General features: G+C 44.2%; 1 protein-coding gene across 3 annotated transcripts; it reads left to right on the top strand.

The window, feature by feature from the left end:
• Nucleotides 1-27,372, top strand: STRA8 (stimulated by retinoic acid 8). 3 transcript variants are annotated; one of them, XM_043491312.1, is made up of 10 exons: nt 1-396; nt 2,643-2,840; nt 4,723-4,798; nt 6,270-6,357; nt 6,807-6,959; nt 15,828-16,098; nt 18,477-18,556; nt 21,822-21,933; nt 24,936-24,997; nt 26,519-27,372. In XM_043491312.1, exons 2-10 carry the CDS (start codon nt 2,649-2,651, stop codon nt 26,550-26,552), a joined length of 1,068 nt encoding a protein of 355 aa, XP_043347247.1. In that variant the 5' UTR covers nt 1-396; nt 2,643-2,648; the 3' UTR covers nt 26,553-27,372. The 3 variants fall into 3 exon arrangements, with proteins under 3 accessions (XP_043347247.1, XP_038257525.1, XP_043347254.1); XM_038401597.2 differs by lacking the exon at nt 1-396 and adding an exon at nt 405-605 and having other exon boundaries at nt 6,273-6,357; XM_043491319.1 differs by lacking the exon at nt 1-396 and adding an exon at nt 653-1,019.

Consider the following 27,372-nt stretch of genomic DNA (forward strand, 5'->3'; position numbering starts at 1 on the left):
GCGGGGAATGGGCGGGCTATAGAGCCACTCGGGCCGGAGGGATGCTCCGCAGAGAAGCCTGAGGCCTCCCGCCGCTCTCCGACTGTCTGTAATTGAAGAGAGCTGGGGAGGAAACCGGGAGCAGAGCCAAGAAGGGGGACGGAACCTACGGAAGGGGGGCAGAGCTCCCAGGAAGGGGGCAGCCCCTATAGAAAGGGGGGCGGAGCTCATAGTGAAGGGGTAGCGTCCGGAGGAAAGGACTGAGCCATAGAAGGAAGTACCGAGCCCAGGGAAATAGGGGGCAGAGCGCACAGAAATGAGAGAAAGGCTGGAGCCTGTATACACAGCGGCGCAGGACCCAAAAAGGAAGGACAAAGGCCATAGAAAAGAGGAGCCAGAGCTCTGAAGTGTTCGAAGGTTGTTGGTGAACGGTTCCTAGGGGGCTCTTGCTATGCATTTATATGATTTAAAATAATCTGAAGAGCGGACAAAAAAAATCCCTCTTTGATTTTTTAAAACGTCTCTTTCTGTGGGTATCTGAAGGACGAATTCAGGCTTTTTACAGCGACAGTTCTGTTTGATCTGATTTTTTTCTTTCAGTTGCAGAACCTCTGGAACCATTAGTGGTAATAAATAATTATTAATAATCTCTCCCCCCCCCCCGTCTATAATAACAAAATGTCATCAAGATTCGAATCAGGATCTTCACCCAGAGATTTAAGGGAAGGGTGAGGGCAAGGGCAAGCTAGTTTCCCCTAAATGAGTGGAAATTTAGAAATTACCATATACATAATTTATGATATTATTTTAAAATAATTTAAAAGATGGAAGGAGATTTTAAGGAACAGAATATGCAGGGGTATGAACACGTGATGCGGTTGGTACTTTACAGACTGCTCAGAAAGTATGCTAATTATGGCTCCAATCTGGCAGTATTTAGAGAGGGAAAACTTCTAATGACTGCCAATAGTGTAGTAGTTTTGCCTGTGTAAAGATTGAGGAATTGCGCCATATTAAATTGCCTAGTTCACATTTCCAGGGTAATTGCATTCAGACTTTTTTCTGGAGGATATGTTATGTCCTCATTATGCTTATTTCTGTGCCTAAATCCATGTGTGGAAGTCATTGATAGTATCTGGAAAAGAAAATGTGAACTGAGTATTTGATATTCATTACACATTAATTTTTATTTATCTGGCTTTTGCCATGATTGAGAAATTCATACAAATTCATTACATCAGAAATAATAAATGTGTACATTAAAGCATGGATACCATTCTGTAGTACAACACAAAATCAATGTACCAGATATTTATTCCATAAGGAAACCAATTACCTTAAATATAATTTCCTATGTGTCAATATTATTTGTGACCACCCTAATGCAATTTTAAACTATACTATTCTATTTTACCAGCATAGGGTCTGCTCCAGCTTTCACTGAAATCACTGGGTTTTTTTCCAGTGATTTCAATGGCAGTTGAATTGGGCCTTTAAAAAGCAGATAACAGTATAAAAAAGTCATTTCTGCTTCCGTTTAATATAATTTCAGTATTTTCCTTTTTTTCTTCACTACTAGCATTTAGCTTAAAAGGGTATTTAGGTGACTTTAAAAGGTCTGCTTCTATTGCTTATTCTCCCACTCCCACTTAACATCATAATTTACTGTGACATACCACTTGACTGAGAAAATGATTATGATGTCACAAAGAACTGTGTCTTCTAATGACTTCAGTGGGAATTGAGAGCACTCAGCACATTGCAAGATGGAGCCCAGTGTATGTTATGGAAAAAGATTAACCACATCATTTCAGGGCAAGAAATAACTGCCTGCCTGCCTTAACTTTTAGTGTGTTTCAAGCCACACTGTACAACTAGCCCACCATTGTGGTAGATCAGCAGTTCTCAAACTGTGGGTTGGGACCCCAAAGTGGGTCATGACTCCATATTAATAGGGTCACCAGGGCTGGCTTAGACTTGCTGGGGTCCAGGGCCGAAGCTGAGGCCTGAGCACCACCGCCTGGGGCTGAAGCCCAAGGGCTTTAGCCCTGGATGTCAGGACTCAGATTACAGGCTCCTGGGACTGAAGTCCTTGGGCTTCAGCTTTGGCCCCTCCCCACTTGGGCTCCAGCTGTCTCAGGCTTTGGTTCCCCCTCCTGGGGTCATGTAGTAATTTTTATTGTTGAAAGGGGGTCACGATGCAATTAAGTTTGAGAACCCCTGTGGTAGATCAGGGTTTACTACATATTGATAAAAAGAAAAGGAGTACTTGTGGCACCTTAGAGACTAACAAATTTATTAGAACATAAGCTTTCGTGAGCTACAGCTCACTTCATCGGAGTAGATCACAAAAGCTTATGCTCTAATAAATTTGTTAGTCTCTAAGGTGCCACAAGTACTCCTTTTCTTTTTGGGAATATAGACTAACACAGCTGCTACTCTGAAACCTACATATTGATAGTTTGCTTTCACAGGGAGAAGAGAAAACTATTTAACATTCCCTTCATAACCTCCTGCAGGAAATGAGCTGGATTGTTCTGCTTCAGCACTCTCAACTTTACTTGTTCATCAGCCCACCAAACATACTGTAGACTCGCTCTGTTTTTAAGTTCTTTTTAATTAATTCATTTATTTATTTACTGAAACTTAATGTTCCATTGCAGCTTTTGATGGAGACATCTGGCAAATGTAGCAGCCCATATGTCAGGGTGACTCCTGGGTTCCTGACACATCTGCAAGATTTGGAGCCCCAAGTGGCAAGACGACGCTTATCTCAGGCACGACACCGGGCTACGTTGGCAGGACTCTTCAACAACCTGCGGGAAACTGTGTTTTCTCAGTCAGACAATTCAGCATCAAAGGTATGAAGGAGAAAATCTTATTTGTTTATGGATATATATTTGCAAAGACAAAGTGTAGTTAACCGAAGTAGTCGTTCTGATCACAATATCTTTTGGGGTTCATGTATGAGTGTAATTTTATCATGTGCAACTTTCCCTGTGTCTCTTCAACTTGTATAAATACTCTCTTCAGAACAAGAAAACTAAGTGCCTTCTGTTGTTACTGGCAAGGGTTTATCATGTGACTCGTCTCCGCTTTGTAGATTTTGAGCTTCTTCATAATGGCAGTATTTTGGAAGCTAGTAAAGGAATACCCCATGATTAAATTTCATCCTTGACGTACAGCTGTGAAATCAAAACTAGTAGGTTGTGGTTAGAAAGAGGGGAAAGTAGTTCATTCAACCTCATGAGTTAATTTATATGGGGGAGAGGGACTGGGAAAGTATGTAAAAATAAAAAATCAAGCTGTACCATTTCCGGTGTTTTACTAGTTTTAGAAATTGTTTAAACAAAATGGACTATATAAAAACAAGTGAAACAGCACTAATTTGGCACTTAAATGCTACCAGGGAGGAAGAATGTTATCGTGTTCAAGGCACGGGAAAGGGTATCAGGAGTCTTGGGTTCTGTTCCTAGCTCTACCACTGACTCCCTTCAATAAATCATTTAGGTTATGTGTGCTTCAGTTTCCTGGTTCGTGAAATGGGGATGGTAATGCATATTTCAAAAGGGTATGTCCTTGTAAAAAGCTTTGAAATCCTTAGATGGAAGGTGCTTGAGAGGTGCAAAGTATTATTATTTAGGAACTTCACTTGTTTGGACTCTTTAACTGTAACTTAGCGTGAGGCAGGAGCTCTGCTTGTTAAGTTCTGATGGAGATGCAGCCGAAGCTAATAATCATCCTGGTCTCAGAAGCTAAATCCAAAACATGATTCTTTGTTTTGTCTAACAAGACTTACCTTTCATTTATTGTTGCTTGGAATGGAGGACTTCTGACTCCCTTTTAGAACTTTGATGAGTCCCATTGGTTTTTCCCAGCTTTACACTGCTACCTTTGAAAGTATCACATCACAGCCATAATCCTTTTGGGTAAAGGAAGATTGGATTTATTCAAGGGCCTGCACACTTAGGAAGTCATTTCCTAATCCTTGTCAGTGAGTGATTGGTTTATGCCCTGAAGCATTGGGTTTATATCCCCTACAAAAAAAATCTCTTTAACATTCTCATTAACCATACAAATGTTTAATCCTTTCTTGTATCCTCTGAGTGTTTAGTCACAAGTGGACAAATTCTCCTCTCATTTATACTGGTATAAACCTGGAATAATTGCTGTTAAGTTACTCCAGTTTTAGATCAGTGTAACAGAGCAGAATTTGGCTAAAGAGGTCTCCTCACATAGTTCCCACTGAAAATGATCAGGAAAAATTTATGCCTACAGTCAGAAAACATCCAACAGTAAGCCATAAGGCATAAAATTATATCAATTATGTTTTATTATTCATTATTAATTTATTATTCAGTAATTATTATCATTAATCATAATAAATATAGCACCATTGATGTACATGATATTTTACAGATATGCCTCAAAGAGCAAACAGTTCCAAAAGGAAGGAATTCTAGAAAGGAATTGTTGACGGTAGAGAATTGTCAGAGTAAACCCCAAACCTGTTTGTGAATAGGCATAGCATATAAATTAAAATCTTGATTTGTATTTGCCTTGATTCTTGGTTTCTTCCTTTTTTTCACATTCATCAGTGCAGTGGGCTGCTTAATTGTTTTTAGGGGGACATGGAGATAGCTAGTCAGCAAAAAGAAAAGATGTAAAGACACTTAAGGCATGTTAAAATTTCAGTCCAATCAGAACACAGGAAGATTGGTTCTGTTTTCTCTTTGTATTTAGTGTCAGGTTTTGCGTAAAGCTAAGAATTATATCCAGGAGCTGGAGCAAACCTTGGGTACCTTGCTGAAGATGAAAGGTACTGTATGGAAATATATACCTGAAAAAGTTTCCCTGGGCCTGCCTTTCATTTACTTGTTAAATAGGGACAGCTAGCCAGGTGGCTGAGCCAGTATTAAAGGCAAGATGGGTGCCTTTAGGCATAGCACCAAGCAAGAGATAGTGCATAAAATGTATCATCCAGGAATAGCCCAAGGAAGCACTGTGCTTCAAAGATATTCCTCTGACTCTCAATTTCTTCCCTGCTTCCCCCTTCAACTGATGGATGAGGGAGGGCAGATTCAAATAGTAGTTTGTTGCTGGCCTGCATCAGCAGCAAATTAAGGCTGCTTCCTCCTTTCCTCTCCCCACCCCATTTATTGCTGGCTCATCTGCACTGGCAGTGGACTGGGGAACTTTTCCCACTCCTCACGCACATATTCCAGGGGACAGTACAGCATAGAGTGCCTTCTTACATCTATGCACCCAAAATCCAGCTAATTAACAAAAGAGTCAAAGGGAAGTTCTTCCTCCCCTTATCTTCTCTGCATAGGTGCATAGTTCAACTCACAATCTGGCCCTAAGTGTACAGCTTCTTGATTCACAAACATAGTTGGAGTCCAAGTTTGGACTGGAGGGCACTGAGAGAATCTATTCTGGGGTAAAAGTAGGGAAGGAGGGGGACAGAAATCCCATTCCGGGTTTCCTCACAAAAATGTAGAAAGTTAGAAGTTTTAATTAAGAAGTTACTCCAAGGGAAATGCTTAAGACAAGTAGTGGTGAGTTTGATAGTTTTTTGTTTTTGTGGTTTGTTGGGTCCTCCACACATACTTTTCCATTAGCCTGTCCCAGCACTCTGAAACAAACACATTTTTTCTTCTGGATGAGGACAGTACGATATGACTCCCTTCAGTACCTGTCACACCCTTTAATCAGCTGGATCAGTTGCTGTTGAGTGGTGTGAGGTTCTCCCTCCTCTAGGGCAGAATATGCTGCTTCTACAATGTTCCCAGCCCCATTTCCTTACTTCCTCACCTGACTGAGGACTTAGGAACCAGAACTAAAAATCAAGTATGTTTTCTGTTTTCAGTGGTAGAGATTTGAACTCCATGGTGATGGTTTAATGCTGTTGAACACATTTTTCATGTTTTAAGTGGTGTCAGAAAGACTCCCCAAAGCCCAAAATATTAATACTTCAGAGAAAGAAAATAACCACAAAATATTGTATTGACTGGTAGTTACATGGGCTTTGGTTCACTGGCTGTTATTACTGAAAACCAAAGTTATCAGTTCACTGACAAGGCCAGCATTATGAAGATATCAGTGCTCATAAACTGCTAATACAGCTGGTCATGTTATAAGGAAGGGCAGAATGTCCCATCCGGTATCATTTTTGTCTAATCAAAAACTCTGTGTGACCATTACTGTCACCATTACTCTTTTTGATTGGGACTGATGGTGAATGAGATGCCAAATGCTCCAGTCTGTGACAGTTATCTTTCTGCTGACAATAGAGTCCTTCAATCTGGAGGATGGGAACCCATCCAGCTTGGAGGAAGTCAAGGAGGAATATGTCAAGATGTACTTCAGCGATCACTGGTAAGGACTCACACAGATCAAGAAATGATAATACTTTGCACTTGCTTCTAAAGTGAAAAGCATCTCAAAGTACTTGGCAAATATTACAGAGCAGAGGTTGTCTGTCCCTGTGAAGGAAGGAAATACACAGATTGAGATGAAGAGGTTTTACCTGGCAGGCAGGAAAAAAATTATTAAAATTGGACCCTTAGAGCAGCTCAGTGCAGGTAAGCTCTGAGCACGTTGCTGGTCTCGTTCCCAGTCAGTGCATGTATTTGCTTTTCTTTCCCTGTGTAGATCATCTCCGCTTAGGGGCTTTCATTAGCCCTGCAAAGCAAAAAAAAAAAAAAAAAAGAAAAAAAGCAAGCTCTAAAAGAATCATTGAGACTGCCAAAGTGTTCCTGGCAGGGACCGTTTTTAAATTGGTTGGGAAGCCATGCATTTGGCCTTGTCCCGTGTTTTCTTTCCAGTACTGCATCCCCTTCAGATGCCATGAGTGAGAGTGGCTCTACAGTCTGGTATTTGATTCAAGAATATGAAAAAAACTCAGTGGAAGAGGATGAGAAGCCAAGACCTATCCAGTCCCCAGCCACTTCATCTCCTGATCTGATAGAGTTTGAACGGTAGGAGTATAAGTGTGTAGTATTTTTGTCACTGCATATCATGTAGCTTTCCTGGGGTCTGACTTTGGGTCCCAGGATCCCCAGACCAGCAGAGATATCAATCTCAGCCCCTGTTGGTGGGGAAACTGATCATCTTCCATGATTCTCAATTGATTCTCTCACTCCTGGCTGGCACTAGGAGCCTGAATACTGGCATGTCCAGCCCTATTCAGCCACAGGCATCTTCCCGTTTCACAAGTCTTTGAAAATCTCTGAGGGTCCCCCATCCTCAGGAAAGAGATGTAACGTTCTTTCAAGTACTGTATGTCAGTATTCTAGCGTGAAGCATAAAGGTTAATATCCCTTCTAAAATGTTATAATTAATTATGATAATTCTGAGTATTCTTGTTATCTATGTAAGTGTCTGTTCTTTTCTGAATCTTTAACCTTCTGCAATCTGATCTCACTGTCATGTTGTATTGGCTTTTTATAAAATTTCCTGTTGTTGCTGATAATGGTTTCATAAAAATGGGAATGCACTTGTGGCAGCAGGTGTGGCACAAGTCGTCTGCTTTCATTCTACAGTATTATCCTTTACTCCTTCTGTAAGAATCAGAAAAAAACAGTGCTTGTAGGCAGGTAGTGTGTACAGTACCTTGAAATATGCTGGTTAAAGATTTTTGTGGAATAGTGTCATTCGCTCCTCATGGGTTCCCCTTTCCCCTCCCTCACTGACACATGCAGAGCAAGACCTTTGCAGCAGTATTTAGGATCTGTGACATTTACCTTGAAGTTTCATGGCAGATTACAACTGCTGTATATTGAATCCTTCTCATGGGATCTCTCCTGTCTGACACAGCCCAGCAGTGATCTGTGCAGTAGGAACAACTTCACCCCTTTAGTAATGTGATACTGTAGCCATGTTTTCCACTCAACACCCGGAATCACAGCCATTTTGAATAACTGTTTCTGTCTAGCAGCCGTGTTAGTCTGTATTCGCAAAAAGAAAAGGAGTACTTGTGGCACCTTAGAGACTAACAAATTTATTAGAGCATAAGCTTTCGTGAGCTACAGCTCACTTCATCGGATGCATTTGTGTCTGTCATCTAAGTCAGCTAAACTGGTCATCCTGGGCTGGTAGCAGCACAAAGTACTATCCCCTCCAAAATGCTATCAATTCTTGCCAGCCTCAAAAGAGATTAGAGGTCCAGGATTCACACTTAGGTTTTTAACACAGCTGCCTGATCCTAGTTCATCCACTCATAAGAATCTACACCAGCCATTCCTTACCAGTCAGGATCATTCTGTTAGGCACTGGACAAAGGTATAGTGAGGGACACAGTTCCTTCCACTTAAATCACACAATAATAGGCAAAGGGTAGATGGGAAACAGAGGCACAGAACAGTACTATATAGCAGGCTTCCATGCCATTTGAACCCCAGCAGCAGCTACTTTTAAGTGCTTTGGATCAAATATCCCTGTATAAATTGTGCATATAAAATAAAAAAAACACTTGAAACATATTACAATATTATACGGTGGTCTGGATGGTTCAATGTCCGTGGTTGTTTGAGCAGATACTATGTGATTTGGTGGCTAGGGACCTGTAGTAGGAATCAGAAGACCTGGATTAGAGTCCTAGTTCTGCCACTGATCAGCTGTGTGACCTTGGGCGAGTCACTTCACCTCTCCATGCCTCTCTCTCCCTGCCCACCATTCACCTACCTCATCTATTTAGACCAGAGGTTCTCAGACTTCATTGTACCATGACCCCCTTCTAACAGCAAAAATTACTACGCGACCCCAGGAGGGGAGACTGAAGATCGAGCCCTGCCGCCCCAGGCAGGGCGGGGGAGGGCAAAGCGGAAGCCCAAGGGCTTCTGCCCTGGATGTGGGGGCATGTAACCTTAGCACTGAGCAATGGGGCTTGGGCTTCAGACTTGCTGGGGCCCAGACCCAACACCAGCCTTGGTGACCCCATTAAAATGGGGTTGCAACCCACTTTGGGGTCCCAACCCACAGTTTGAGAACCCCTGATTTAGACTAATGTTTTTGATGCAAAGACTGTCTCATTGAGGGTGTGGATGCATACATATATATGTTATCAGTGCCTAGCACGATTAGACTTTGATGGGGCCTCCGGTCACTACTGTCAGGAACTAGGTTGTGGGCAGTCACACTTAGCAATCAGGAGCTGGGAAACAGAACCAAGGGTCAGAACCAGAGAGTCAGAAGCTGGATGCCCGAGCCAAGGGTCGAACCAGAGTCAGAGCCAGGAATCAGAGCAGAGCACCAGAACCAGGGTATCTGGAGTCAAAGAAGGCAAGAGCAGATCTGGGTCCAAGGCAGGAGCAAGGCTGGGACCGGGCGAGGAAACAGGAACCAGGAACAAGGCAAGGATGCAGGAACAAGGCAGGGTCTGTCTCAGCAGCAGGTCAGGGATCTACCTTGTTGCACAGACAGGTTTCTGGAACTCCCTCCATGCTTAAATAGTGTGTCTGAACCAATCAGATGTTACAGGGGGTGCTGCCAATAGAGTTTCCATAGGCGATGCTTCCCGTGGTGCCTAGTCTCCCAGGGTTTGCAACTCATTGATCATGGCTCTGCCATGGCTTCTGGGGGGTGAAATGAAGGCACTGGTCATCAGGTGCCCTCCAGACCTGTATTCTAGCTCACTGGATCCTTATATCGCTCCCCCCACCCTTTAAGGTGCTCCTGGGGCATTGTTGGGCCTTCTGCATAGGCTTTCTGCATAGGTGCCAACTCTGTGGGTGCTGCGGGGCTGGAGCACCCAGAGGGAAAAATTATTGGGTGCTCTGCACCCACCGGCAGTGAAACTGCCTCCACCTACTCCTTGCCTCCTCCTTCCCCGAGCGTGCTACGTCCCCATTCCTCCCCCTCCCAGCGCTTCCTGCCCGCCGCCTAACAGCTGTTTGGCGGCACTTAGGACTTTCCAGGAGGGAGGGGAAGAAGTGGGGATGTGGCGCGCTCAGGGGAGGAGGCGGTAAAGAAGCAGGGCAGGGGCGGGGACTTGGGAGAACAGGGTGGAATTGGGGCGGGGGGAGCGAGCACCCACGTGACAGAGGGGAAGTCAGCACCTGTGCTTGTCGGGGTTAGGGTGACCAGATGTCCTAATTTTACAGGGACAGTCCCGATTTTGGGGTCTGTCTCTTATACAGGCTCCTATTATCTCCCATCCCCATCCCGATTTTTCACATTTGTTGTCTGGTCACCCTAGTCTGGGTGGTCGCTGTGAAAGCTCTGTCCAAGTTCAGGTGTGTGAACATTACTAGCAGATTCCCAGAACTGCTCCTAGTGGCCACAGCCTCCCCAATCTTTGTGGTACCATAGCCTGCCCTGTTTCAATCTGGAATCCAAAATGGCATGGACTTCACATCATTTGTGGTCTTGAGCTGTTCAGAGGTGTGCTGGGCCTTGAGTGACTAGACAAGTTTGGCGGTTTTGCAGAAGCGGGCTGGCATGCGGGCTATTCGCCCCAAGAAATATGGCATAAAATTCTGATAAAAATTTGCAAAACATAGGATGCGTTGCATCTCCTGAGTATTCCAGGGTACTGCCCAGTTGCAAATGGCTTCCACCTTTTTTTTTGGAAAAAGAAAAGGAGTACTTGTGGCACCTTAGAGACTAACAAATTTATTTGAGCATAAGCTTTCGTGAGCTACAGCTCACTTCATCGGATGCATTTGGTGGAAAATACAGTGGGGAGATTTATATAGACATACAGAGAACATGAAACAATGGGTTTTATCATACACACTGTAGGGAGAGTGATCACTTAAAATGAGCCATCACCAGCAGCAGGGGGGGGAAGAAGGAAAACCTTTCATGGTGACAAGCAAAATAGGCTATTTCCAGCAGTTAACAAGAACATCTGAGGAACAGTGGGGGGTGGGGTCGGAGGGGGAGAAATAACATGGGGAAATAGTTTTACTTTGTGTAATGACTCATCCATTCCCAGTCTCTATTCAAGCCTAAGTTAATTGTATCCAGTTTGCAAATTAATTCCAATTCAGCAGTCTCTCATTGGAGTCTGTTTTTGAAGTTTTTTTTTGTTGAAGGATAGCCACCCTCAGGTCTGTAATCGAGTGACCGGGGAGATTGAAGTGTTCTCCGACTGGTTTTTGAATGTTATAATTCTTGACGTCTGATTTGTGTCCATTTCTTTTTTTTACGTAGAGACTGTCCAGTTTGACCAATGTACATGGCAGAGGGGCATTGCTGGCACATGATGGCATATATCACATTGGTAGATGCGCAGGTGAACGAGCCTCTGATAGTGTGGCTGATGTGATTAGGCCCTATGATGGTGTCCCCTGAATAGATATGTGGACAGAGTTGGCAACGGGCTTTGTTGCAAGGCTAGGTTCCTGGGTTAGTGGTTCTGTTGTGTGGTGTGTGGTTGCTGGTGAGTATTTGCTTCAGGTTGGGGTGCTGTCTGTAAGCAAGGACTGGCCTGTCTCCCAAGGTCTGTGAGAGTGATGGGTCGTCCTTCAGGATAGGTTGTAGATCCTTGATGATGTGTTGGAGAGGTTTTAGTTGGGGGCTGAAGGTGATGGCTAGTGGCGTTCTGTTATTTTCTTTGTTGGGTCTGTCCAGTAGTAAGTGACTTCTGGGTACTCTTCTGGCTCTGTCAATCTGTTTCTTCACTTCAGCAGGTGGGTATTGTAGTTGTAGGAATGCATGATAGAGATCTTGTAGGTGTTTGTCTCTGTCTGAGGGGTTGGAGCAAATGCGGTTATATCGTAGAGCTTGGCTGTAGACAATGGATCGTGTGGTATGATCTGGATGAAAGCTAGAGGCATGTAGGTAGGAGTAGCGGTCAGTAGGTTTCCGATATAGGGTGGTGTTTATGTGACCATCGCGTATTAGCACCGTAGTGTCCAGGAAGTGGATCTCTTGTGTGGACTGGTCCAGGCTGAGGTTGATGGTGGGATGGAAATTGTTGAAATCATGGTGGAATTCCTCAAGGGCTTCTTTTCCATGGGTCCAGATGATGAAAATGTCATCAATGTAGCGCAAGTAGAGTAGGGGCATTAGGGGACGAGAGCTGAGGAAGCGTTGTTCTAAGTCAGCCATAAAAATGTTGGCATACTGTGGGGCCATGCGGGTACCCATCGCAGTGCCGCTGTTTTGAAGGTATACATTGTCCCCACATGTGAAATAGTTACGGGTGAGGACAAAGTCACAAAGTTCAGCCACCAGGTTAGCCTAACATTATCGGGGATGCTGTTCCGGACGGCTTGTAGTCCATCTTTGTGTGGAATGTTGGTGTAGAGGGCTTCTACATCCATAGTGGCTAGGATGGTGTTTTTAGGAAGATCACCGATGGATTGTAGTTTCCTCAGGAAGTCAGTGGTGTCTCAAAGGTAGCTGGGAGTGCTGGTAGCGTAGGGCCTAAGGAGGGAGTCTACATAGCCAGACAATCCTGCTGTCAGGGTGCCAATGCCTGAGATGATGGGGCATCCAGGATTTCCAGGTTTATGGATCTTGGGTAGCAGATAGAATACTCCAGGTCGGGGTTCCAGGGGTGTGTCTGTGCGGATTTGTTCTTGTGCTTTTTCATGGAGTTTCTTGAGCAAATGCTGTAGTTTCTTTTGGTAACTCTCAGTGGGATCAGAGGGTAATGGCTTGTAGAAAGTGGTGTTGGAGAGCTGCCTAGTAGCCTCTTGTTCATATTCCGACCTATTCATGATGATGACGGGTCCATCCTAATGCCTTCGGGGGAGAGGATGTACCCTGAAAACTCTGTGGCAGTTTGGACAAATATACCATTCTCTAATTTTGTATATAGGCTGTGCTGTCACAGCCTCTTCAGTACATATTTGTCAGGGCATTTGTGCTGCTCATGGTTTTTTTGAAAAAGATAAGTAAGTCACTGAGGTAGATGACTACATACTGGTCCAGAATGTTCCTAAACACATCATTAACAAAGGTGTAAAGGTCGCGGGGGCATTAGCCAGTGAAACAGCATCACCAAATACTCAAAATTCAGGTCCAGAAGTATGCACTTATCCCCCGCTACTTTGCTTAACCAAGGGAGAGGCCTGATCCATGCTTCGCCTGGCAACAAATTGAGTAGGTCCAGGGATGGAGCATAAGAAGTAGATGGCCCTGTTTAAGGGGTCTCCTGAATTTTTGGCAGTTTCCATCCAAGCATTCAGGTAGGGGCACCTCAGGGCCATGTTCAGATGGAGGGGCCACCATTCGTGTCCAGAGGGCAGCATTCTCCTCTTGCAAGTGGGCCACTTGTTTGCAGAGGGCTTGGTTTTCTATCAAAAGTTGCATCATCCAAGCCCGCAGAGCATGGGCCTTGGTCTGGAGATGGATGACCCACTTCTGCAGATCTGGTGCCTCCTACGGTATGCTAGGCCAATTGTTCTCAACCAGAGAGCAGGTTTCCGAGGGGGGCACTGCCAAGCTAGGCTGTCATTATACTTGCTGGGGCCCAGGGCAGAAAGCCGAAGCCCCACTGCATGGGGCTGAAGTCTGAGGCTCCAAGCTCCGCTACCCAGGGCTGAAGCCAAAGCCTGAGCAACTTAGCTTTGCAGGGGCCCCTGTGGCATGGGGCCCCAGGTAACTGCCCTGCTTGCTATCCCCTAACACTGGCCCTGGCTTTTATATGCAGAAAAAAGTTGTTGTAGCACAGGGGGGGTGTGGAGTTTTCATAGCATGTTGGGGGGGCCTCAAAAAGAAAAAGGTTCAGAACCCCTGTGCTAGGCAACTGGAGACCTGCCCTCTCCTTGTTGTTAATGGGGCATCGTCCACAGAGGGGTCAGAAGTAATCTGTCAGGAACCAGGATGTGGGCCTTCGAGCCTAGCGGTCGGAGCATGAGTAAGGAAACTAAACCAAGGGTCAGAGCCAGGAATCAGAGCCGAGAATCAGAACAAGGTATCTGGAGTCAGGGCAGACAGGAACAGAGCTGAGTCCAAGGCAGAAGCAGAGCAGGGACAGGGCAAGGACACCAGAACAAGGCAGGAGCTGTCTCAGTAGAAGGTCAGATCTGCCTTGTTACACAAATGGCTTCCTGGAACTTCCTTCAGGCTTAAATAGCATACCTTGGCCAGTCAGAGGTCACGAGGGGTGCCGCCAATTGGGTCTTCAATGGGTGGCACTTCCAGTGGTGTCTAGTCTCCCAGGGTTTACAGTGCGTTGACCACAGTTCTGCCAGGTGGTGGCATACAAGTGTTGGTCACCTAAAGACTTGGCTTTTAGCCCACTGGATTCTTATAACTATTGCAATACATAATAATAATATAGTCAATTCCTTCTTTAACCCTCATTCAAATTCAGCTCAGGTGAATAGTCACTGAAAGTTGCTACCAACAGGTGGCTGTTCAGTGCTTATGTCTCTCTAATCTATCTAGACATCTACACCGAGTTCATCACCGTAGTATGTCTCATCCCTGTGCCTACATGAAATGAGTTTGGTGGTGTTATTTCAGATTCCAGTAGACAGGTGTCCAAACAACCACCCTGTTAAGTGACCATCTTATTGGCAGTCTAAGCAAAAACATCAAGGATCGAAGGGACATGGAAACTGAACTCCCTTTCATCTGTAGACTGGTACCTCTTGGTTTGGTTAAAGAACACCTCTTTGGGAGCTATTATACCCGTCAGTCTACAGGGCTGGCAAACCAGCATTTTCTAAGAGCATAACAAATTATGTGAAAAGACCCCAAAATTGTAAAGCCGCTATAAGTACTGCTACCTTCAGGAACAGTGGAACAACCTCAGACAGTTGAATGATTGAACACTGCTGGTCTTAGGTTTTGATGGGTTTTTTCCCTCAAGCTTTACAATCTTGGCTCATGAAAATAACAATTTTTAAAAGATTGAACAGCTGGTTCTCAGTCCCAGTATCCCAGCCCAGCCTCCCCCTTGCTCCTCTGATCTCAGTCTCCCTCCCCTCCCACCCCGCCCACCCAATCGCCTACTGGCTCCCACCTTATCCTCCATTTTCTTCCTCAGTTCCCGGTCTCCTTGTCTAGCGAGCTGCAGTCTCCTTACCCAGCAAATCCTAGTTTCCCCCCGTCCCACCAACATCCAGTTCCAGTTCCCTCTCCCATGCTCTTTGTCCCAGTGTTCTCCTCCTGCTCCTCCCACAGGTCCAGCTCTTGTCCCCTCTGCATGGGAATAAGGTTGTTTCCTCCTACACACAGCTTAAGCCATCAATGAGCACACAAGAGAGGCAGGCTTCCTGCTCTCAGTTCTAGTGCCCAGATTTGGACACAGCAGAGCCTGCAGCAGCCCACAGCTGCAATAGCAGGGAAAATCCTGCTCAACCCTGGACTGGAGCATGCCCAGTGTGGATGGTATCTTCAGGGAAGTTAGCTGCTAACATCTGATTCCCTACCGAGACTCATAACTTAGCCAGATTTGGGCATATTTTCATGGAGATGGCAAAGGCCAGACCTTGCCAAATTTCACGCCCCTGCTCCAAAGCACAAAGGGACTAGAGTCTTTCAAAGAAAAAAGTTGCCAGAATTTTTTAACATGGCCAAAACAATGTATTTTTCCCTAGTCTTGTTCTCAGAAACAGCTGAATTGTTTTGACTGAAATTTTCCAAAAATTCAGCCTGAAGCAGACACGCAGCATGGAAAATTTCAGCCCAGTTAAAATTTGACAAAGTAAGCAGCAGCTGAAAACAGTGTCTTATAATAGTGAATATTGGGCAACCTTAATAACAAGTGGTGCTTCCAGCCCCACCTGTATTAACAATAGTAATTATGTAAGGTCCCACTCTGAGTCAGCAGCATTGGTTGGAATAGAATCTAAGACTTATTACCCAATCGCTTGCTGGTCTAACCGCTAGGCTGCCCCACTGTAAGCTGTTTTTAAGAGATGTCTCCCTTCCTCTTGTTACAGGTACCTGTATTTTTATAAACAGACGGTGGACCTGCTGGTTGAGAATGGGATTGTGTGCACTGAAGAGGTCACTCTTCCTGTGGTCTCCACAGCTGTTTCCCACCTATGGCAGAATCTGCCAGAGGAAAGGAGAGACAGCGTCTTGCAGTACTGTAGTCAGAGACAAAATATACTGCCAGATCCCAAGGCAGTCTGCACTGAAGGTAGTGTGAGGAACAGCAGAGCTAATAGTCAGGAACCCAGTGGTTCATTGGTATCCACTCCAGAGGAGGTAGGTGGCAATTACTACTAGGCTTCTTGCTTCAGAAGTTCCAAACCACAGAACAGTTGCTAGCTACACTAAGAGCGTGCAACTCTTAAAGGGTAACACATTACTTTACTGAAAACTTTCCATAAACAGCATAATATACAAGTGAGTATCATTAACAGCATGGCGGTAAGTGTTTACATTGAATTCTTTCTTACTTCTCAGCAGATCCCAAACATTGCTCTCCTGTGGCTGCCAGTTTTTCAGTTTTGCTAAGGTATCCCTAAGTACACTGGGCTTTTAATGGCAGTAGTACTGCTGATCTGCACTGAAGTGAGGACTCTGTCTGTAGGTAATGGTTACGTTTGCTCCAACTTATGAGAGAGGGAGAGGGGCATCAGAGTTCAGGGCAACTGCACTCATATTCCCCCTCTGTAGTGTAACAAGGCCACACACTCATGGGCAGCACATGAACCAACCGTTGGGGGAGGCTAGCCCCCGGCCCTGCCCCTCCCCCACCGTGGCCACTGGCCCTTCCACCCCAGCCCTGGGCCACCCAAGCAGCCCCGGAGTCGCGGGTGGGTGGCACGGCCCCAGCTCTGGAGCACAGGGCGAATGGCGCAGCCCCTGCGCCCCCATCCCCAGTGCCCCAGCCCTAGAGCACCAGGCAGCGTGAACATCGTTCCCAGCCACAGGCTACCCTAGCCCCAGGTCAGGGGAAGGGCAGGAAGCCAGAGGCGGTATGGGGGTGGAGTGTGGGCAGGGCCACACCAGGCCGTTTGGGAAGACTTAGCCCTGGCCTGTGATACCCGCCACCCATGCACGCACTGTAGGCTCTCTGCTCCTCAGGCGTCACCTCTCTTGGTTGAAGACCCACATCTCTCTCCCTCCTGACTGGCGGTTTTCCATGCTGCACAGTCCCCTGCCTGCACTGTGTGATTCCCACCAAGCCAGACTAACTAAAAACAGGCCATCACCAGTGCTTTGCTTTCTCCTCAGAGAAATGTCCCACTATAATAAGTTACCACACCCCTCTTTCTCAGCAAAAGTTCCTATATGCATACTACAAGCTTACTAGTCTTGTGGGGTCTCAGGAGGCCAAAGTCCTTCCAGCCGTTCTCAGGAAGGATTGGGGATGCCCTTGGACAGAAGATCCTGTCCATTTGCTAGATCAGAAAGCAGGCCGAATCAGTTTAAACTCAGGCCATATGTCCAAAAGTCCATCCTTTGTTGGCCTCTGGAGAATCCAGTCTTAACCAGTGTATGTGGGCCTCTCTGGTGGTGGGACTTCTCAAGAGATGTTATAGCCTGAGTGAAATTGCCTAATCACCCCCACTGTTCTTAGTTCCTGAAGGGCTGTGATCACCGTCCCCCAGGGAATTACATACAATCCCTGGCCCATAATGATACATAAAATTAATCCCAAAGATATTGCAGGAAATGGCCATATCTATCAGGGGGCGTAAGGATAAAGATGACATACACCTACCTTCGCCTCACAAGCCCTGCTTAGAACACAGCTATGCTGGACCCAAGGATCAGCTCCCAGATCTTAAGGGTTTTCTTTATAATAGTGTTTTATAACAGAGGGTAATAAAACTGGACTTAACTTTCATACGGCAGCATCCTCACTCCAGTGATAGTCAATTGTGCAATTGAAACTGCCAATCCAGTGATCACGTGATGGCTGGAATTTTTTAAAGAGAATAAGCAGAAGGTAATCGATTGTAAACATTTGTTGAAATGGTGTTTGAGTGCTCAGCTGCTCAAAGAAAGGTTGGGTACTTTTTTGTGGTATTTTAGTAGTATTTACCTTTAATGCATAAGTGCATTTCAGCAATAAGTCCTCTCAATTGGAAGGAAGTTAGGTCATTCATGTAACTGACCTACTTACAAAATGGTATTGGAGGGTTACATGTACACCAGGAGTAACAACTAACATAGCAGGGTGGGTGGATGATCTCATGGAATTCTACAATGCAGTGTTGGAATTTGGAGCAACCCAAGCTTCATTACAAGCTAGAGCACACAGCTGAATGAGCTTGTGTGGGCACTGGTTGATACAGCTGAGATCTTTGGCTGAGCACATCAGTAAAACGGCTAGCAAAATAGTCTGGGAAGCACTTGTATAATCCCTGCTTTTCATTGAGGTATTTGTAAACCATCGGCCCAAATCCAATTCCTGGAAACTGAGTCTAGATGGAACTGATGGACCTTTTGCCCCATTGTGTAGTAATGAAAGTAATTTATTTCTGCCTTTACAATATATTATTGGTCCAGTCTAGAAAATAAGCATACTGTCTAAGGGGAAGAAAGATTTAATTATTGAAAACTGTCATAGACTGGGTAACATTGTGCAGGATGTCTGATAGTTTTGACATCTAAAATATTTTCTTTGGTAGATACTATTTGAAGATGCATTTGATGTTGCTGCTGGTTTCCTTGACAGAAATGAGACTCAACAAGCAATGTCCAGTCCAGGGTAATTATAAACACACCCAATTTGCTAGCCAGCATCCTTGTCCTTTGATGCACATTAATAAGGCAGCTTCCATATTTATGTCCTCCTCCCTTAGGTCTGTTAAAGACAACTGCTTACAGCAACTTGCTCATGATCATACCATTTGTTAAGGTGTAATAATTGGTAAGCTTGTATTTAATAGACATTTTACATTAGAATGGAAAGTACCCTCTGTGTTAATCTGAAGAATGCCCAATTAGTAGTAGATATGGGATCTTTTTGATTTTCTTCATCAGCATGTGTAGTCTTCTCCACTGTCGTAAAGTAGGATTCCTAAAGCTGTCTGTTGTTCCCCTCACAAGATGTAAAGAGTCCAGGAGATGTCCTCTGGATAAGTTAGCTAATTTTGAACTGCGTTCTCCTTCAGTGGAACAAAAAAAAGTCTTTTAGTAGGACTGTCGATTAATCACAGTTAACTCATGCGATTAACTGGAAAAAATTAATCACTATTTAAAAAATTAATTGCAATTAATCGCAGTTTTAATGGCACTGTTAAACAATAGAATACTAATTGATATTTATTAAATATTTAGGATTTTAGACATTTTCATATATATTCTGTGTTGTAATTGAAATCAAAGTGTATATTATTTCAAGTATTTGCACTGTAAAAATAATAAATAGTATTTTTCAATTCACCTCATAGAAGTACTGTAGTGTAATCTTTGTCATGAAAGTGCAACTTACAAATACAGATATTTTATTGCTACATAACCACTAAAAAACAAAATAATATAAAACTTCAGAGCCTACAAGTTTACTCAGTCCTACTTCTTGTTCAGCCAATCGCTCAGACAAACAAGTTTGTTTACATTTACAGGAGATAATGCTGCCCTCTTCTTATTTACGTCACCAGAAAGTGAGAACAGGTATTTGCATGGTACTTTTGTAGCTGGAATTGCAAGGTATTTATGTGCCAGATATGCTAAACATTCGTATGTCCCTTCATGCTTCGACCACCATTCCACAGGACATGCTTCCATGCTGATGACGCTCGTTAAAAAAAGAATGTGTTAATTAAATTTGTGACTGAACTCCTTGTGGGAGAATTGTATGTCCCCTGCTCTGTTTTACCTGCATTCTGCGATATATTTCATGTTATAGCAGTCTTGGATGATGATCCAGCACATGTTCATTTTAAGAACACTTTCACTGCAGATTTCACAAAATGCAAAGAAGGTACTAATGTGAGATTTCTAAAGATAGCTAGAGCACTTGACCCAAGGTTTTAGAATCTGAAGTGCCTTCCAAAATCTGAGAGGAACGAAGCGTGGAGCATGCTTTCAGAAGTTTTGAAAGAGCAACAATCCAGTGCGGAAACTATGGAACCCGAACCACCAAAAAGGAAAATCAACCTTCTGCTGGTGGCATCTGACTCAGATAATGAAAATGAATATGCGTCAGGCCGCACTGCTTTGGATTGTTATCGAGCAGAACCTGTCATCAACATGGACGCGTGTCCCCTGGAATGGTGGTTGAAGCATGAAGGGACATACGACTTTTTAGCACATCTGGCACGTAAATATCTTGCGACGCCAGCTACAACAGTGCCATGAGAACACCTGTTCTCACTTTCAGGTGACATTGTAAACAAGAAGTGGACAGCATTATTTCCTGAAAATATAAACAAACTTGTTTGTCTGAGCGGTTGGCTGAACAAGAAGCAGGACTGAGTGGACTTGCAGGCTCTAAAATTTTACATTGTTTTATTTTTAAATGCAGTTTTTTTGTACTTAATTCTACATTTGTAAGTTCAACTTTCACGATAAAGTGATTGCACTACAGTACTTGTATTAGGTGAATTGAAAAATACAATTTATTTGTTTTTTTACAGTGCAAATACTTGTAATAAAAATATAAATTGAGCACTGTACACTTTGTATTATGTGTTTTAATTGAAATTAAAATATTTGAAAATGTAGAACACATCCACAAATATTTTAATAAATGGTATTCTATTATTTAACAGTGTGATTAATCGCAATTAATTTTTTTAATCACTTGACAGCCCTACTTTTTAGACTAGTCTCCTTCACCCTTTTTTAGTATTCTAATATAATAACAAATATCTTACACAGCAGAAATATAGTTTGACCTGAATAGTAACATCAGAGAAAGGAAAGATCTATTACATCAAGTTCCCTGTGCAAGGGCTGTGTATAGTCCATCAGGAGAGGCTAAGATCATGTCATCACTCTTGATCTCAGCCAGTAGCCCTAGCAAAGGCAAGGATTGTATTTCTTAATAGAAAATCCATGTGGTGACTCAGCTCTGAAGTACTTTCGCTGCAGGTTTTGTCTTGGGTGGGATTTTCTCTCCCTGCAAGTTGTAAGTTTAGGAAATGGTAATTGTCCATTTAGAAGTCCAGTTTAGAAGGTCCTTTAACATGTGAGGAGTGATTTGCACTTAACTAAAACTCCACTTCACACTGCTTGAGCAGTGTAAGTGAGAATCAGTCCTTTTAGATTGTTAACCAAAACACACACAAATATATAATAAAACTGAATTAAATGTGTACCAGTTAAACAACAAGTGATGGTTTTTTAAAAAATTAGGGGAAGCATTCAGGCACACTGAGTTAGTGCCCCATCTGCACATGTCCCTAGCCAGCTCCTACTTATAACAATTGGGTCTTTTTGTCAGTCTGTGGTTTCAAGCAACTCAGGCCCAGAATAAAAAAGATTTGCTATGTGCATTGGCAGAGCTCTGTGGGAGCTCAGGAGAAGATGCAAGGCTGGAAGTCAGGTTCAAGATTGGCAGAGCCTGCCGGGGAAGTTGTCCAGCATATGGCCACAGTGTGGCTGTTGATAGTTGATATTCTCAGTCAACTTTTATGACAACATAAAGCTGTCTCATTCACTCAAAATGTAACATAAAAAATAAAAGGACTTAATTTGAACAAGGTGATGCAATAAAACATTTAGGCTGCCAGATAAATATGACTGTTACTTTGTATTATAATTAGTGTACATTTTTCTGCTGGAATAATATCACATCTACCACATACATGTATCTCTGAATTTTTTTGTTTTGATAATTGTTTCGTGTATCACATTTCTATATTTGTATCATTTTATTGTGTAATGATATCCCCATTGTTCAGTTGTTTGCTTTTATTTTATTAATCCTGAAAATAATTAAGGTTTGTAAATAAATAAAAAGGAAAAGAAGCGAGCAGGAGGAGACAGGAGACTGGAAATTAAATATAATTTGTTTCAATTTTCAGCTCAGTGTTCGCAGGCTGCACCTCAGAAAATCCAGAGGATAACCACCGGCTCTACTTGCAGATCACTGGTTTCTTAAAGGGTCTTTTCTTTGCTAACACACAGTTTCCCCAGGTAGGCCTTGCCAAAGTGTTTGTTACAGATGAGGCAGTGTATTCCTCTGAACAACAGATTGGGATTTCCATTTGATGTGCCTTTGCTCATATTCCTCAGGATCATCCAACTGGAATCTTAGGCTTCATTATTTTTTTAATTCCTTCCATTCCAAAGATTAATAGACTCACCATTTAGGGGGAAGGTTCAGTTGTTTTATTTTAGATGCTACAAAAGACATGGGGGCCAAATTTAACTCTTGAATAACTTCACTGATATCATTGGAGCTGGCTGGCTCAGTGGACAGAAAGTCATTCAGATTGCAGGTTGTTTCCTCCCCCTCATATCCCTGTACTTGACAGGGAGATTGGGTCAGCCTCTGAGCTGCAGAGCTTGCATGGGATGTGGGGGCCCAAGGGAGTCCCTAAGTAAATCCTGCTTATGGTCAACGTCAGCTGCTCTGATAGTTGCTGTTAATTCTGCCTCCTAATTTCTGTCACTTCATCATCCGTGATTTAAGAGATGAGGAAGGAGGGGGAAAGAAGAAATAGCTGCAACCAAAATACATATTGTCTTTATTGCATGTAGCTTGTGGGAGAATAAAGATGCATAGCATTTATATCTGCCTGTATTAGGTAGTCACAATGTGCTCTCCCTTTCCTTTCTTCAAAACCCTGCTATTAGAGCGTGAGTGATTTTTATCATGAGTCTATCTCACTGCACCCAAACTGGGGAGGGTGGGAAGAGGTGGTGTGACATTCAGATCATGAAGAGACAAGCAGTGGGAATAAGAAATGTAGTTAGAGTGTGAAAGACAAAAAGTTTTGTAGTATGAGAGGAAGCTATGGATTAACCTGTAGGTGGTTGGCTGACGTTGTTCGTAATTCAGCTGGCATAGCCCTCAAGATAAATCCAATGGGCCGTGTCCTTTCATTCCTCAGGAATACCAGGTTGTCAGTTGACAGATAATTAGAAGGGAATCCAAGGAGAAATCGCATAAAAATGGATATAAACAGGCAAATTACCCCTGGTATTGGATTTAATGTAGATAACAGCAGCACAGGACACCTGGGGAATAACACTACAAGGCAAAATACAACCGTCAAGATTCTTGGTGTGAGAGCAGATATGCAGCTCCACGTTCCAGTCGCCACAGACTCTCCATTCTGCCCCTGGCACAGTAGCTCCTGCAGGTTCTCTGTTAGCTCAGGAAATGGGGCAATGCTGATGGCATAAAACACCCAAAACGGATTAACTGGTGGGTCCTTAAGGTTCATGCATATGGCAAAGGTGGGGTGGCAGATTTAACTGTAATCAGGATGCGCAATGTGTAGCTGGTTGAATAATAATATACAGCCCATGGTCACCTTTCTCTCTAACTGTGGGACAAGAACAATACTGATCAGCTGACTGATTTTATAGCTGGCCAGTACAAACTAATTAGTGCTGCTTCCACTACCCTCTCAAACAATTTACAAATCATATAATTTATGACTGTGACTGTTTATACACACATCAAATGCAGCTGCTGTGGGCAAGTTTCTGGTCAGGTTCTCAGTGCTGCTAAGGCACCCCACCTGAAAAAATACTTGTGAGAGAACCAGGCAGAAGAATGGAAAAAACTATGTACACCACAGTGCAAAATGGGAGGCCTAAAACTGAGAACGGGAATGTTTAGATTATATGGACGGAAAATATTTTTAACAGGGAGATCAGTTATGCAATTATATAACTTGTCCAGGGCTGCTGGTTTGAGGTCTTGTTGCAAGTGTTGCTCAGCTGCAGATAAGATAAAACATTATTTTAGACCTAGGGTAGAATTTTCAAAACTGTTAAGTGAAAGTCCGTGGGTGTTAGGTCCCTAACCTGCTTAGGTGCTTTTGTAAATTCACTAGAAACCTATCTAGGTGCCTAGGTATGTTTGAACATCGAGCCCTTAGGCGCCTAAGTCACATTGAAAGTAAATGGGACTTAGGAACAGAAGTGCTTAAGTCACTTTTGAAAATAGGACTTAGGCTTCTAGATCGCTAAGGTGCCTTTAAAAATGTTAACTCCCCCCTCCTCCCAGTCTACAGAATCTTGCACTGATGCGGAAGGAGGGTCTAGATGAATTATGGGTGTGTCTAGACTGTAGTGTAAACTCAGGCTCAAGCCATACCTTCCTTCTGTCTGCACAGAAATGCGTCTGACCTCAGCCAGCAAGCCCTCAGCATCCATGCCCTAAGATGGGCCTGAGTCCCATCCAAATTGTACCATTTTGCAGCGTGGATGCAGTTCGGGCACCAATCTGCCAAACTCGCATCCTGAGAGTCCGCCAACGCGGTCCCACAATCCCTTGTTCCTAGCCTTTCTATCTCAAGACTAGCCAATCAACGCCCAGAAAGCGGAAGCAGTCCCCTGGTTCAAGTTCAGCTGCTCAGCACTTAACCCTTCCATTTTATTCTGATTGCTGAAGTACAAAGGGAGTGAACCATCTCCTGCATAAGCTATGGCCACTGAACAGAAGTCCTTGTCAAGCGCACTGCTACCTGGTCATAGGCCCAAAATCAGCTTCTGGTAGATCTGTGGCGTGAGGCAAGCAAGATGTTCCACTCCAGTAAGAATCCCAGAAATGACGGTGTGTACCAAGAAATAAGCAGACAGTGCTGGGATTCAGCGGAGTGATGACCATAAAGGGAGCAGATTAAACAGCTGACGAATGACTACCGGAAAGCCAGGGGTGAAAATGCACACCTCTGGTAACTCCCCGTCATCCTGTCTCTTTAAGAAGGACTTTGACAGGGTGCTGGGTACTGAGCCCCCAGCAGTTCACGATAGGCTGGTCAGCTGGGATGGCAGCCTTCTGACCCCCAAATCTAGTATAATGCTGGAGGGGAGCCAGCAGACGCCAGATCTGGTGACTGGTGCTCATACCAGTCCCCGAAGAGGTTTTGCCTCCAGAGCAGACACAGCACATTCTGGATCCATACTCAGAGGAGCTGTTTATTGACACCCTGCACCCCCCACCTCCCCACCCCCCGTAGGAGCAGCCTGCCGTGGAACTGGCAGCAGAAGCAGAAGATGCAGAATGTAGCCCCGGAGCTTGGTAAGTGTTTGGCTCCACATTTGTTGGTGTTGATATGCCCATAAGAGGGGTTTCTGGGTTATGACCCAGTGCAATTTTTATTACAAGTTGTGGGTAGCTGTACGTGTCCACTAATGGCAAAATGCATGCCAGCATCTTGGCATCAAGGTGTAATTCAGCCCCATGTGGTGAATTCAGAATGGAGACCGGAAAGCGCAAACAATTAAACAAGCATTTAAGATTAAATTTTTACTAGATACTCACACATTCTTACAGAGATGTGCTGGGAAGTTAAAAGTAAGAACCGTTTATTTCTTTCCCTTTAGTACATCACACCGTACAAATCAGCCACAACACAGCATAGGAAGCCGCCTGTAACCAGTAAAATGTACAGGGAAATGTAGTGCATGGGTGATGAAATTAGTGGCCAAAATACGGCAGGGGATTGTATGTAGTCAAGAAATTGCCAGGGAAGGGGGGGGGCTGTCTGTTCAGTTTTATGAGAGTCTGTATTATTGTGTGGGCTTACATGTAGTCCATAGGTCGATGTCATTAGAGTAGGCTGTATCATAAGTAATAAGGAGGCAGTAATCCATGTGGATGCTAAATTAGCATCCTGTTGATTCCTCCTATGAATTGTGACCCAATCTCTGATGGTGATAGCTGCAAACTTTTCCTATAATAGGAACTCCAGATAGGGGAAGAGCATATTTTCCAGGCCCACCTTTATAGGACACCAGCTCACACCACTCATAGATGTGTTGCTCAGTCACAATAAGCTTGAAAATATGTGGCATACACTGGTGACTTGCCACTAGTGGCATGGACTAGATCAGCAGTTCTCAAACTCTGGGCTGGGACCCCAAAGTGAGTCAAGAGCCCATTTTAATGGGGTCGCCAGGGCTGGCCTAGACTTGCTGGGGCCCAGGGCCAAAGCCAAACCTCAAGCCCTACAGCCAAAGCCCAAGGGCATCAGCTCAGGGTGGTGGAGCTCAGGTTACAGGCCCCCTGCTTGGGGCTGAAGCCCTTGAGCTTCATCTTTGGCCCTGGGGCTGAGAGATTCAGGCTTCTGCCCCCCCACCCCGCCCAGGACTGTGGGGCTCAGGAGGGTTTGGTCCCCACTCCTGGGATCGTGTAGTAAATGTTGTTGTCAGAAGGTGCAATGAAGTTTGAGAACCCCTGGACTAGATACTAGAATGTCTCCTTCATTCAGGACCCTCCAGGATTGTTAAATCCTGCAGAATGTGGAGTGCCTGAAAGCACTGACAAACCCCCAAGCTACAGTCGTCTGCATTTTTTAAACATACAGCATTTTAAAATTACATCTTACCATTGTGTGTCCGCTCTTTTCACTCTGCTTAACTGAGTTGCGTCCATGGAGTTTCTGAGGAATCAAAGCATTCCGCTGAGAATATACTGGAGCTGAGTTTTACAAACAGATTAATTTTGGCCTTGATATTCCACAGACACTTTTTCTGAGGATGCACCAAAGCTTTTTTGAAGTACTGAAACGATAGTGTACTGTTTGATGTCTGCTTTCAGGCCCTTCAACCTCAGCAGCCCAGCCACAGTCTAGTAAGCGCCTGGGATTTCTAACAGTCACAAGTGGTGAAAGAGGAAGCATTGCCATGATGAACTTACGGTGGACATCCTGGAAGGGCCTGGCAGCAGGAACAATACCAAAGGGAAAAGGATTCACAACAGATGGAAAGACACCAACAGGTTGCAGAGCACAAGGAGAGAATTGCAGCATATGAGGAGAGACTTGCAGCACAGTTTGTGGAGCAAGAAAGGCCCTTGAGGGAGGAAGATAGAATGCAGCAGAAAGACCTGTTTGAGAGGCTGCTTGCGTCAATAGTCACAAGACTTCAGGCTCCTGCCTCACCCACACTATGTCCTTCGTGCCCTCCATGCTACCATGCCCTGCAGACCAGGAATGCATTAGATAATACCATGGTTGGGTGGCCCATGCAACCAGGACTGAATGCTAGTTGGGCAGGGCAAATGTACCCCCAGCCGTCCTCCACACTACTGCAGTCCTCCAGCCCCGTGCAGTAGCACCAAGTGCAAACTAAACAAGCTAGAAAGGGAAAGGAGAATGGGCAGCTGGGGACACACAGAAGTTTTGTTTGCACTGATTCCACTTGTTTGCACTTATTTCACTGTTTTGCACTGTTCAGTGTTTGTGTTATGCACTTTATTTTATCACCATTTTTGATGTTGGTTTATTACTGGTGTGTTAATGGCAGCTGGCCTGCCTGAGAATATTGATTTTTGGTAATACTGCCATGTTCACAAATGAACACTTACTTTATTTTAAAGTGTATTTCCATCACTGTATCGCATCATACAATGTGTATTTCAGAGAATAAAGACAAGACATAAGGCACAGCTGA

This window comes from Dermochelys coriacea, chromosome 1, assembly GCF_009764565.3.
Source record: "Dermochelys coriacea isolate rDerCor1 chromosome 1, rDerCor1.pri.v4, whole genome shotgun sequence".
NCBI lineage: Eukaryota > Metazoa > Chordata > Testudines > Dermochelyidae > Dermochelys > Dermochelys coriacea.

Bases quoted from the DNA above. Each gene is read 5' to 3' on its own strand.
- STRA8 (XM_043491312.1), top strand. From the start codon at position 2,649: ATGGAGACATCTGGCAAATGTAGCAGCCCATATGTCAGGGTGACTCCT. The intron at 6,358-6,806 runs GTAAGGACTCAC...TTTTCTTTCCAG, and splicing joins ATGTACTTCAGCGATCACTG to TACTGCATCCCCTTCAGATG. The intron at 24,998-26,518 runs GTAAGTGTTTGG...GTCTGCTTTCAG, and splicing joins GAATGTAGCCCCGGAGCTTG to GCCCTTCAACCTCAGCAGCC.